The 12,905-nt window shown below is 73.0% G+C and overlaps 1 protein-coding gene across 1 annotated transcript; it reads right to left on the bottom strand.

The window, feature by feature from the left end:
• Positions 1 to 6,619: 6,619 nt before the first annotated feature.
• Positions 6,620 to 8,101, bottom strand: AURANDRAFT_2758 (hypothetical protein; the record flags this gene model as incomplete). Its single annotated transcript, XM_009035285.1, has 2 exons — positions 6,620 to 7,288; positions 7,604 to 8,101. Coding segments are annotated over 2 exons (1,167 nt in total), but the record flags the coding sequence as incomplete, so codon positions are not given.
• Between the last annotated feature and the right edge of the window lie 4,804 nt (positions 8,102 to 12,905).

A 12,905-nucleotide genomic window follows, 5' to 3' on the forward strand; every position in this document is an offset into this window, starting at 1 on the left:
GCACCGCTTTGCTCGTCCATGTCTTTGATAAAAAGCATCAGTGACGCGATGAAGACGAGGATGATCTGAGCATTGCCAACGTTCGCGAGATTGTCATCCGTATCCTCGATGTAGGGCCGGACGTGCGTGTAGTACTTATCAGAAAGGATCGCGATGAGGAGGCCGATGCCTATCTGCGACGCAGATCCAGCATACACGAAGATCAGCAATCCCGTCAACGCCAGCTTCCGAGCGCATTCGAAGACCACGAACTGGTAGCAGCGCGGCTCGTACTCTTCGAATAGAAAAAGTAGGTGGTGAATGGAATCATCGGCATTGCGAAGTGCCAACTTGTGTCGCTGAATCTCTTCTTGGGAGAGCTTGTTCAGGCCAAGAACCGATTTCATCAAGTCTCGTGCAGACGAATTCTGCCGGGTGAATGAAAATCGTTCACTGATCCGCAGGTACGCCTCCGCTGAAGGGCTGCGAGGCCGCCCCTCATCCGGCTCTTCGATCTCGCCGAGCGGACTGTCGTTGACTTCTGGGTTTATCTGTTTGCGGTGCCGAAAAAGAAGAGTCCAATACAAGACGGGCACTCCAATGGGGTACACAAAGAGCATTACCGCGGCGTAGGCCTTCCATGCGTGATAGCTCGGCGACTCGCACGAGATGTCGTGGTCCGCCTCGAGGACTTTGAGCACCTCGGTCGAGCCATCGGCCATGCCCTTGTCGTACGAGACGCATTGGAAGAAACGGAGCACCGTCGTCGACACGCTCGGGAAAACAATGAAAGTAAGCAGCAGAAACCAACCAAAAGTATGGGTTCGAGCGAGACTCCTGCGTTCCGCTCCAGCGCATTTGATGGCAATCTTGCCAATGCCAAAAATCAGCACTGCGAATGCGAGCGGAACGACCGTCATCGCGAGCAGTCGATCAAAGTAGCTAAACGGACGGAGGCACGACAAGGGGAGCACCTGCACGATGTTGAGCTCGAGGAACGACATCCACGTGACGAGGGCCTCGAAAGCCTTCGGGAACGACACTGTTGGGAGCGTCCACGGGAGGGCGTCCTGAACTTGGTAAACGCCGAGGAGAATCTTGAATTTGGTCTTTAGTGAACGTCTCGTTTTCGCCCACCTCGCCTCCTCTTCAGTCTGCACCTCCTCGCCACCCGAGCCGTCGCTTGTGTGGCGCTCAGTTTCCTCGGAGACTCCACCGAGTGTTCTGTCGTAGACGTGTCCTGCGACGTGTTCGGCAATACCCTTTTTCGCCATGGCGACCGCAGTGCCCAAGATTTCGTCCTTGTGGGATCGGTATGCCACGATGGCGAAGGCCAGCAGAAGGATCACCAGGGAGATGCCACTCGCAATCGTGAGAGGATCCAACGAAGTACCGGTGCATTCGTCGCAGCGTCTCAAGAGCGTGTCGAAGTGGTAGCTCTGTTGGCAGACGCGGCATGCCACGCCCTTGTGACCCTCGGCGCAAGCACCATCCTTGCACGCTCCTGAATACTGACATTGATAGACCTCGTCGGAGTAGCGCGACGCGCGCCACCAGCCGCTCTCGATCGGGACGTCCGTCAGCGTGTTCAACGTCGCGTTCTCGCAGTCCATGCCGCGCTCGCATCCGACACAACACTTGTCGAAGCATGTGGAGCTGTCGCGTGCGCAGCTCTCCTCGAGCGCCGTCGCGTTGTCGCACGGCACGAGCTCGCCGCCGTCCGTGTCGACGGGAAACGGCGAAAAGTAGGAGTCCTCGAGGCACGAGTAGCAGCCGGTGGCGCCCTTGGTCAGCGTCGTCGAGAAGGGCGGGCACTGCTTGCAGGACGACTGGCCCGGCGTCGACGCGTACGTGCCCTCTACGCAGGGAGTGCAGACGCCCGCGCCGGGACTGGAGAACGTGCCTTTCGGACACGGCAAGCATTCGCTGGCGCCTGACTTCGAATAGGCTCCGGCTTCGCACGCGGTGCACAGGGCATCGCCCTCGTTCGAATACGCGCCGGCGTCGCAGGGCTCGCAGGCGGCGATGTTGAACGAGCCGTCGAAGGACGCGGTCTCGATCGTGCCCGCGGGGCAGGCGCCTTCTGTGCAGCTTTCTCCGGAAAAGCCGTCAAAGCACGTGCAAGTTCCAGAGCCTCGGACGCCAGCGTCGCAGGAACCACGCGATCGACCGCTCCCGGCGACTCCGCAGGTGTCCGTGAGCCGCGGCGCGTTGCGGTCTTCGAAACCTCCCTCGGGGCAGAGTTCGCAGGAGGTGCCGAAAAATCCGTCCTGGCACTCGCCACAGTGGAGGCCTGAATACCCGCCGAGACATTGGCAGGACGCGGCACTGAAGCCGATCGAATCGTCGCAAAGCCCCTTTTCGTTGCAAGAAGTCGTGCAATAGCCATTGGGGAAGAAAAAGAGCTGACCGCTGCCTTCGCCAACGACGAGGTCGAGGTCGCCGTCGTTGTCGAGGTCGCTGAACGCGGGCGCGCTCCAATCATAGACGTCGATGCCTCCAAAAGGGCTCGCCGTGCCGGTAATTACCGCGTAGCTCGGCGACGTCGCGGACCCGACGTTCTCGAAGTAGTAGAGGGCGCCGTAGATTTCGCCCACGACAAGGTCGAGGTCGCCGTCGCCGTCGACGTCGGCGAACGCGGGCGCGCTGTAGCCACCGGCGTAGATGCCGTCGAAGGGGCTCGCGGCGCCGCTGACGACCGCGTAGCTCGGCGACGCCGCGGACCCGACGTTCTCGTAGTAGTGGAGGGTGCCGTCCTCTTCGCCCACGACGAGGTCGAGGTCGCCGTCGCCGTCGAGGTCGACGAACGCGGGCGCGCTGTCGATACCGACGTCGATGCCGTCGAAGGGGCTTGTGGTGCCGGTCCTGGCCTCGTAGGTCGGCGACGCCGCGGACCCGACGTTCTCGTAGTAGTAGAGGACGCCGTCGCCGTCGCCCACGACGAGGTCGAGGTCGCCGTCGCCGTCGAGGTCGACGAGCGCGGGCGTGATGCCGTCAACGCCGTCGAAAGGACTGTTTGCAGTCACATTGACGAAGTAGTGGTGGTTTCCCCAGCATCCAGCAATTTCGCGCAGCACGCAAAAAGCCGTCGATTCGTCCGTCGGGGCCAGTTCGTATGGCACTCGTGTGGGCGCGAAGGTAGTCGTCGGTGGAAAAGTCATCGACGGCGCGGCTGTCGGTCTCGCAGTCGGAGTGCCAGTCGGAGCGGGCGTCGCCGTCGGAGCCGCTGAGTCGCACGAAGAGCCCCAGTCGATGACGGAGCCGCCGGAGACGAAAAACGCCGCCGGACCGTAGGGAGAGGTGCCATTGTAGCCGTCGATGGTGAAGCTGACCTCGTTCGGGAACAAGTCATCGCTGACGCTCGCCAGGTAGCAGCCGTCCTCGAGGCAGAGCCGCTCCGACTGCATGTACCCGCTGTCGACCAGTCCCGTGAAGACGACCGCGTCGCTGGTGTCACTCACGGTCAAGACCGCGCCGGTCCAGCCGTCGCCCCAGGAGTCGCTCATCACGACGTCGAGGCATTTCTCGGACGGTGCGGCCGTGACCGAAGGTCTGGTCGTCGGGGCTGGCGACGCGGTCGGGGCGCGCGTAGCCGACGGCGCGGCTGTTTCGCCAAAAGAGTAAGAGTAAAATGGCGCGTAGCTGTAGTAGGGCAGAACTTCGGACTCTGCTGTCGCGAGCGAGGCCGATGGTGCCCACGTCGAGTTTGCGCCAGCCCCGACGACGCCACAGATGAAGAAACGCCACAGGCGCATCGCAGCTGTTCGAGGGCGCGGACCGCGACGCCGCGACGCCGCCACGCCAGCCGAGGTGCGGGAAGAGGGGAGGCCGCGGCCCCGACGCTGGCAGAGCGGTGCGGCGTGCGTCGCGGGAGCGGTGGGGCTTCGTCTTCATGAATGCAGCAGCAAGAAAAAAACAAGATTTAGGCTTTCGATTGAAGTCTTCCGTGCCTCTATGTTTACCTACGAAGTTGCACCCGTGCAAGTTGCGCGCAACCCAATGTTACGCCTCCCCATCAAAAGCCCGCTGTTAACGTTACGCATCCCCGTCGAAGGCCCGCGAGACGACCTGGATGCAGCCGTCCTCCTGGGCGACGAAGAGGTGGGTGTGGTCCTCGGAGAAGGTGAGGCAGGTCACGGGCGCCTCGTCGAAGGCGCGGATCTCGCGGCACACGTGGAGGTCGTGGACGCGGCACACGGTCAGGTGGGGCGCGTCCCCCCCGAAGACGCAGAACTCGCCGGACCGCGACAGCGCGAGCGCGGAGACGCGGCGGGGCTCGTCGCGCGTCGCGAGCGGCCGCGCGTCGTTGGGGCTGAAGACGCGGATCGTGCTCGGCGACCGCTCGTCGAACGCGCAGGGCCGCGCGGACGCGGAGACGACGTAGCCCGCGAGGCTCAGCGCGACGGCGTGGCCCGCGGCGTCGGGGAGCCGGTCCGCGTCCGGCGCGGCCGCGGCCGCGCGCGCGGCGCGCGCGCGGCCGTCGTCGCCCGGCGCGCCGAGGCGGCGCACGAACCTCCCCCGGCGCGCCGTGTGGAGCGCGATGGTCCCGTCGGGGTAGGCCGCCGCGACGAGGTCCAGGTCGCTGCGCACGGCGACGGCGCAGACGGGCAGCTCGCCGCCGCGGAGCACGTGCACGGGGCTCAGCGCGCTCGGATCCGCGCGCTCGGACCGCAGCAGGCGCAGGTCGTCCTCCTCCTTGGACGCCGCGGACCGCGCCTTGCGGTTCCGGTTGTTGCGCGCCTTGCCCAGGCGCTCGAAGTGGTCGAACTCGCTCGACGCGCGGAGCCGCGCGTCGACGGCCGCGAGCGACGCGCCGAAGAGCGCGTCCTCGTCGTAGTCCTCGTCCTCGGGCGTCGCGGCCTCGCCCGCGGCGCCGGCGGCGTCGCCGCCGTAGGCGTAGGCGTCCTCGCGGTCGTCGTCGTCGTCGGAGCTCTCGGCCGCGGCGGCGCCGCGCGGCGGCGCGGCCGCGGGCGGCGCCTCGCCCGACGGGCGGCGGCGCTCGTCGTCGCCCGGGGCCTTGGGCGGCGGCGGCGCCCTGGCGGGGCCGCCCTTCCTCGCCGGCGCGAGGCGCCGCGCCTTCGCCGTGGACCGCGCGCCCTCGACGACGGCGCCGAGCGCGGCCGCGCCGCGGCCGTGGGGCTTGCCGTCCGCCGCGGCGACGAGGACGTCGTCCGACGCCAGCGCCGCGGCCATGTCCCCGAAGTCGTCGACCCAGACCGTCGCCGTGCCGTCCGCGTGGCCGCTGACGACGACGCGGCCGCACTCGGCCGCCGCAACGACCTGGGCGGGAAAAGAGTGCGAAATTCCCAAACTTCAAAGGCTCCGCTCTCGGCCGTTTTCCACTCGTTTCGGCTGATTTTGGGACGAGCGATCATCTCTTGGAGCGCTCTCGAAGCGTGGATGCTTCTTCTGGAACTCGCGCGCGCGGAACACTCATGTTGAAGCTAGCTCGAATCGCTCGTTTCCCGCCCCGGCGACGACCGTCGCGCCGCAGTGCCGCGTGCCCCGGCGCCGCGCGGCCGCGCCCTGGGCCTCGAGGCCGTCGAGGACGCCGTGGCAGCGGATCGCGCCGTCGAAGTAGCCCGCGGAGACGACGCGCGTCAGGTCGCCGGCGCCGCTGCAGCCGACGACGCCGACGGTGACGCCGCCGTGGTGCGGCGCCTGCAGCGCGACGTTGCCCTTGCGCTTCACGTAGGCCTGCTGCGGCGACGGCTCCGCCGTGAGGCTCAGGCCGCTCAGGTTGCCCGGCGTCGCCAGGCACAGGCAGTACTGGGCGCGGCCGTGCCAGGCGCGGCCCGCGGCGCGCGCGGCGCGCGCCGCGCGCTTGAAGCAGTCGCGCTCTGGCGCCGCGCCGTCGCCGACGGGCGCCGCGTCGACGCGGAGCCGCGCGCGGGACAGCGGGAAGGACGGCAGCTGCTTCCGGAACTCGAGGCGGAGGCTGAACGGCCGCCCGTAGCCGTCGGGCGCCGGCTTGAAGTAGAACGCGGCGACCTGCGGGGGGGGGGGGGGTCGACGCGACCGGTCTCGCGCGAGGGCGCGGCGCGCGCGCGGTCAGGTCCGCGTGGACGCAGACGACGCGGTTCTTGCCGCTGGCCATGACGGCGACGACGGCGCCCATGGCGCCGCTCCGGTAGACGGGCGCGGGCGCCGGCTTCGGCGGCGGCGGCGGCGAGCCGCGCGGCGGCGACGGCGGCGGCCGCGGCCGCGGCCGCGCGGGCGCCGCGGCCGCCCTCGAGACCGCGGGCGCGCCCCAGGGCAGCCGCGCGTTCCTCGAGGTCCGCGGCGGCGGCGGCTCCGGCGCGCCGTCGTCGGAGTCGAGGTCGACGTCGGCGAGGTCGTCGAGCTCCGAGTCGTCGCCGCGGCCCGCGGCGGCGACGACGCCGCCGCGCGGCGGCGACGGCGGCGGCAGCCGCTCGAGCACCCGGGCGTCGTAGACGCGCCGCTGGATGGCGTCGCTCGACTCGACGCGCGTGAGCGCGTCGGCCGGCCGCTCCGGGACGCGCTCCGCGGCTTCGACCTCCTCCGTCGGCGGCTCCGGCGGTGGCGCCGCGAGCCGCGCCTCGCCGTAGCCGCGGTGGACCGCGAGGCTGCCCCGGTCGTCGTCGAAGAGCGCCCCGACCTCCGGCTGGCCCTTGAGGCTCCGCGGCGGGTGCGGCGCGTCGAAGAGGGGCGGCGGCGTCTGCCCGAAGTGCGTGATCTGCGCCTCCGCGGCCTGGAGCGTCGCGTCCGCGATCTGCGTGAGGTCCACGCCGCCCTCGTAGGTCAGCGGGTGGAAGACGTTGTGGTGCGTCTCCGCGTGCGTCCCCCGCTTCGCGCCGACGCCGAAGACGAGGTCGATCCACCGCGGGAGCGCCGCGGACACGGCCTCGGACTCGAGCGCCGCGGCGTTGCCGCGCACAAAGGCGCGCGCGTCCGCGGCCCACGCCGGCAGGAGCACGTCGTCGACGGCCCGGCCGTCCTGGAGCTCGCCCAGCGGGTAGCGGTTGTCGTTGACGAAGAGCTCGGGGCAGTAGAAGAACTCGGGCACGAGCTCCTTGACGTCGGACATGGACGTCGTGCACCCGCGCCAGCTCTCCGCGACGTCGAAGAAGAGGCGGTCCGGGCAGTCGAAGTGGCCGCCCTGGAGCTCCAGGGCCAGGGACGTGAAGGGCTCGAGGCGCACGAGGAAGTGGAGCACGACGCCCGCGGAGCTGTAGTGGGACCCGTACATGAACCGCGCGGCGTCGTCGTCGTCCGCGCCCATGGCGTCGCTGGACCGGTAGCGCTCCACGAAGGCCCGGAGCCGCTCGGGCTCGAGGGCGCCCACGGGCTTGGCGAGGTCGCGGTAGAAGGACGTGACGGCGAGCGACCGGAGCACGGACGACGGCGGCGGCGACGCGCGCGTCGCGAGCGCCGCGATCGCGCGCGCGGCCGTCGCGGCCGCGCGCGGCGCGGGCTCGCCGCCGTCGTCGTCGTCGTCGCTGTCGTTGGCGTCGAGGCGGACGTCGTCGTCGTCGTCGGACGGCGGGTCCGCGTCCGCGACGCGGTCCTCGGACTCGCGCGGTGGCCGCGGCGCGCGCGCGCCCGGCTCGCGCGGCGCGGCCGCGGGCTCCATGCCCAGCGCCGCCCGGAGCTCGCCGGGCACGGCCGTCGCGCCGCCGTAGTCCGCGATGATCCAGGGGAAGACGAAGTACTGCGCGAGGTCGTTGTAGGACCGGCCCGCGATCGTGTTGAGCGCCATGACGTACTCGAAGTTGGTCACGAGCCGCCGCCGCCAGCGCTCCGTGAGCCGGATCGCGTGGAGCTCGAGGTGGGGCGCGCGCATGGTCTTCGTGCCCCCCGGCGGGTGGGCCACGAGGGGCATGCGCGCCTTGAGCTTCATGAGGCGCCAGCAGACGCGGCGGTCCTGGGGGCTCTCGAACGCGACGAAGACCTCGCGCCGCGTCGCGAAGAAGAACTCGAGGGCCAGGGGCCGCAGCAGGTAGCGCCGCCCGCGCACGGCCGTGAGGCCGTCGAGGCGCCAGCGCTCCGGCGCGTTCTCGCCCTTCTTGAGCTCCGCGGCGGACGCGCCCGCGACGAAGTAGAGCGACCGCGGCGCGACGCGGAGCTCCCCTTTGACGGGCCCCCGGGGCGTGACGACGCGCACGGCGTAGGCGGCGACGCACTGGTCCCGCGAGGGGCTGCGGAAGACGTCGGCGACGCCGGGCACGGGCGCGACGTCGGAGCCGTCGCTGCCGCAGCCGTCGCTCTCGGAGTCGTCGCTCCCGGAGCTCAGGGACCCGCCGCCGTCGCTCTCGCTCGACGAGCTGCGCCAGAGCCTGGCGGCGGTCTGGGCGCCGGCCTCGACGAGGTCGTCGTCGTCGCTGTCGTCGCGCCGCGGGGGCGGCGCGGCGGGCGCCGCGGGCCTCCTCGCGGGCTTCTCGGCCGCGGCCCGGTCGCCCTCGCCCGCGAAGGCCGCCTGGTCGCCCTCGAAGACGCCGAGCTGGCGCGTCGCCGCGCGGCTCGCCTCGCGCCGCGCGTCGGCGCACCAGCGCCGCCGCCGCCGCTTCTCCGCGCGGCGCACCCGGTCCCGCGCGTCGTCGTCGTCGAAGCCCTTGGCCCCGAAGCCGTCGCCCTGGGCCTCGCGGCGGCGGTAGGCCGCGCCCTCGTGGCTCGCGACGCGCGGCGCCGGCGCGAGGAGCGCCCGCCGCCCCCGCGCGTCGCGGTGGCCCGTCGCCACGCGGAGGCGCCGCGGCGCCGCGGCGCCGCGGCGCCGCGCGCCGTCGCGCCGGTCGTCGGGCGCGACGGCGTCCGCGGCGAAGGGCGCCCAGCCCGCGTCGCGCGTCGACGCCCGGAGCGCGCGCCAGGCGACGTCGGCGGCGCGCACGTCGCGCGCCGCGGCCGCGAGGTGGCAGTCGCGGCGGTAGTCGCCGTCGCGGCACCGGAGGTCGCACTCGCGCTCCGCGCGCGCGCGGCGCCGCAGCGCGGCGCCCTGCTTCGCGAGCGCCGCGTCGCGCCGCGCGCAGGCGCGGCTCCCGGCCTCGGCGGCCGCGTCGAAGCCCGCCGTCGCCGACCGCGCGCCGATGCGGGCCACGTGGCGCGCGGCGATCTCGAGGCGCCGCTCGTCGTCGCCCGCGCGGTCGCCGCCGAGCCAGGAGCACCGGAGCCAGCCGAGCTCCGCGAGGCGCCGCACGGCCTCGCCGTTGCGCAGCCAGGCGTCGCGGTCCGCGCCGCTCGGCGCCGCCGACGCCTCCGCGGCCTCCGCGCGCCGCGGCGCCCGCGCCGCGGGCTGCCCCGGCGCGCCGGACCGCCGCTTCGCCGCGGGCCGCGCGACGGGGAGGCGGCTCGGCGGCGCGTCCCCGTCGCGCGCGGCCGCGTCGCCGTCGCCGTCGGGCTCCGCCGCCGTGGCGAGCAGCGAGTCGTCCGCGTCGCTGTCGGACTCGGGCGACGCCTGCGCCGGAAACGACCGGTGGAACGCCCCGTCCGGCGAAAACTTCAAACCTCTCGAGCTCGGTCGCGTCGAAGTCGATTCGACTGATTTTTGGACGGATCGTTTTCTCGCGGCGAGTTCTTTTTAGACAGTGAAAAAGGTACGTCGAAACTCTTCGAATGCATGCATGTTGAAGTCGTTTGTTTCCCGCCCGGGGCGACGCGGTCATCGCGAACCACAGACCCCGCGGCGCGCGCTCGCCGAGCTCGTCCGCGCGGAGGCGCTTGGCCATCTGGCCGCAGATCGTCGCCTCGTCGAGCATGTGGCGCATGTTCGCCACGGCCTGGGGCTTGAGGAAGCGGCCCAGCGGGCTCCGCACGCGGCGCATCGCGTCGCGGAGCGCCGTCGACGCCTCGCGCGCGAACGCGACGGCCGCGGCGCGGCGCCGCGGCGTCCGCAGCTCGCTCGACGGCGCGAAGGACACGCGGCCCTCGCCCCCGCCGTCCGGGGCGCCGAGCTGCTTGCGCAGGTCGCCGCCCGAGCCGCTCTTCGGCAGCAGGCCCGCGGCGCGGCGCGCGGCGCCGACGTCGACGCCCGATCGCTCGCTGAAAAAAAAGGCGTCGCGCGCGGCCCGGAGCTCGTCCCGCAGCGCCGACACGGTCGCGAGCACCCAGCCGACGCTCTCGCGGTCGTCGTCGCCGTCGTCGTCGCCCGTCTCGCCGCAGAAGGGCATGAGCGCCGCGTGCGCCTTCGTCTTCAGGCGCCGGCCGAGCGTCTTCCGCCGCGCGTCCCGCAAGCTCCGCCGGTGCTCCTCGCGGGGCTCGCCGAAGACGTCGAGCACGCTGCTCAAAAAGTAGCGCGTCCAGCCGGCGTTGACGGCCGCCTCCGCCGTCGCGGGGTGCAGCGCGGACAGCGCGACGTGGCTCAGGCGCAGGAGCTCGAAGACGAGCGCGGACTGCTGCGGCAGCGCGCCGTCCGCGCTGTAGAGCCGCGCGCGCGCCTTGACGCGCGCCGTCTCGTCGCGGTGGTGCGGCGCGACGCCCGCCGCGAGGCCGCCCGGCGCGTACTCGTCCGCGTCCTTCGCGGCGGCCGCGGGCGCCGCCCGGGCGGACCCGAAGCCGAAGCCGCGCGGCTTCCGCGCGCCGCCGCGCGTCGCCGCGAGGGGCCGCGCGCCGAGCACGGCCGTGAGCGCCTCGCGCGCCTGCACGGCGAGGAGCACGTTCGCGAGGTCGTCGTCGTCCGTGCAGGTGATCGCGTCGAGGCGCCGCCGCCACTTGTCCGCGTCGATCCACTTGGCGCCGGGCGGCCGGTTCTCGACGAGCGCCGCGGCGACGAAGACGAGGCGGACGACGTGCGCGCCGAGGGGCGTCTGCACGCTCGACCGCCCCCAGTGGTCCCTCGTCGCCGCGCGCGCGGCGTGGAGCGCGGCGAAGGCGTGGGAGAGCGCGGCCCGCAGCGTCCGCTTGCCCGACAGCGACCCGCGCGCGTCCGCGCGCACGGCCTCGGCGATGAAGCGCGGCGCGGACAGCAGCTTGCCCCGCGCCGCGTTCATGAACGACGGCGCGCTGATGGCCACGGACAGCGCGATGGCCGTCGCGCCCGACGAGCCCGGGAGCAGCTCCCGCAGGAGGATGGAGTACGCGCGCATGGACCGCGTGAACCGCTCCTTGCGCCGGAGCAGGTCGTGGTGCGCCTGCGACGCGCCGCCGCGGCCCCTCGCCCGCGGCGCGCCGCGGCGCTCCGGCCGCGCCGCGCCGGCGCCGCCGGCGCCGCCGTCGAGCTTCAGCGTCGGCGCGGCGAGGGCGAAGAGGCAGGGCGCGACGTCGCGGTTCGCGGCCAAAGCGACGCGCGCGCGCCGCGACGCCAAGACGAGCGCGACGTCGCCGAGGAAGCGCCGCGCGAGGAAGGACCGGAGGTGGGGCACGAGGCGCAGGAGGAGCGCGAGGGGCGACGCCGCGCGGGGCACGACGCCCGCGCGCCAGATGTCGTCCGGGTCCAGCCGCGTCGGCGCGGTCGCGACCATCGCGCGGTCCGCGGCGCGGCGCCGGCCCGCGGCGGCGGCCGCGCGCCGCGCGACGCGCGCCGCGCGGAGCCGCCGCGCGTTGACGGGTTCCCGGTCCGCCTCCCGCGCCAGGTCCGCGCCGCCGGGCGCGTCGAGGGGCCGCCGCCGCACGCGGTCCGCGGACTCGTCCTCGAAGTAGTCGTCGACGACGACGTCCGCGTCCGAGTCGCTGCCGTCGTCGTCGTCGTCGGGGTCGAAGTCCGTGAACGTCGAGCTCTCGACGACGCCCGGCCGCGGCGCCGTCCGCGGCGCCTCGAGGTCCTCCCAGATCGACTCGCCGACGGCCTCGAACTCCGAGGTTCCCCAGATGTCGCCGAGCGCGCGCGACCGCGGCGCACCGTCGCCGCCGCCCTCCGGCGCCGGCGGCGCCGCGGCCGCCGCCCCGTCGAGGGGCAGCCGCGTCATCTCGAGCAGGGCCGCGTAGGTCGGCACGCCGATGTGGTCGCAGCGGCGGAATAAGGCGTCCTGGAGCACGGGCAGGAGCGCGTCGAAGCGCTCCGCGCCGCCGCCGGCACCCGCGCCCGGGTCCCGCACGGCGAGCGACGCCGTCACGAGCCGCACGCCGACGGCGCGCAGCGGCTCCTGGTAGCGCGCGACGAGCGCCGCGACGCAGAAGGCCTCGAACGACGTCGCGGCCTCGGGCTCGCCGTCCGCGCCGTCGGCCTCGACGGCGTCGCCGCCCGTCTCCGCCGTGCTCAGCGCCCGCGACGCCGCGTGGAGCATGGACGGGATGCCCCGCGGCCGCCGGCGCCGCTTCAGGAGCCGGAGCACGAGGTGCGCGGCGTCGTGCGCGAGCGCCGCGTCGCGGTCGCAGCCCCGCGACAGCGCGTCGTAGGGCAGCCGCTCGTCGTCGCCGGGCACCTTGGGCGCCACGGGGAAGGTGACGCCCCGCGCGAGGCAGACGTCGTCGTGCTTCTTGCCCAGGGCGAGCGCGCCGAGCACCGCGGCCGCGTCGTAGACGTCCGCGCCGCGCGCCTCCACGAGGCACGCGACGCAGGCCAGGAGCCCGCGCCGCAGGCGCGTGCGCCGCGCCTGGCGCGCCGCGTCGAGCAGCTTCGACACGCCGACGAGCGCGTTGACGCTCGCGGGCCGCTCGCGCGTCGCCGCGACCATCGCGTCGACCGAGGCGTCGCGGAGCCGCCGCGGCGCGTGCGCGCGGAGGCGCCCGACGAAGAGGGCCGTGTGGAACTGGAGCCGCGCGAAGATCTGGGCCTCGAGGGGCGCGCAGGCCGCCGCGGCGCCGCGGAGCGCGAGCACGGCGCCGACGACGCGCGCGGCGTCGCCGTCGGCCTCCGCGACGGCGCCGTCGGCGCAGCGCGCGAGCGCGCGCTCGACGAAGCGCAGGCCGCCGAGCCGCAACAATTCCGCCGCGTGGAGCGCGGACCCGCGGATCGCCGCCGCGAGCGTCGTCAGGAGGAGCGCGACGAGCGACTCGCCGCGCGCCGGTGCCGCGGCGCCGTCGCCGCCGTCGCCGCC

This window comes from Aureococcus anophagefferens (assembly GCF_000186865.1).
Source record: "Aureococcus anophagefferens unplaced genomic scaffold AURANscaffold_3, whole genome shotgun sequence".
Lineage (NCBI taxonomy): Eukaryota > Pelagophyceae > Pelagomonadales > Pelagomonadaceae > Aureococcus > Aureococcus anophagefferens.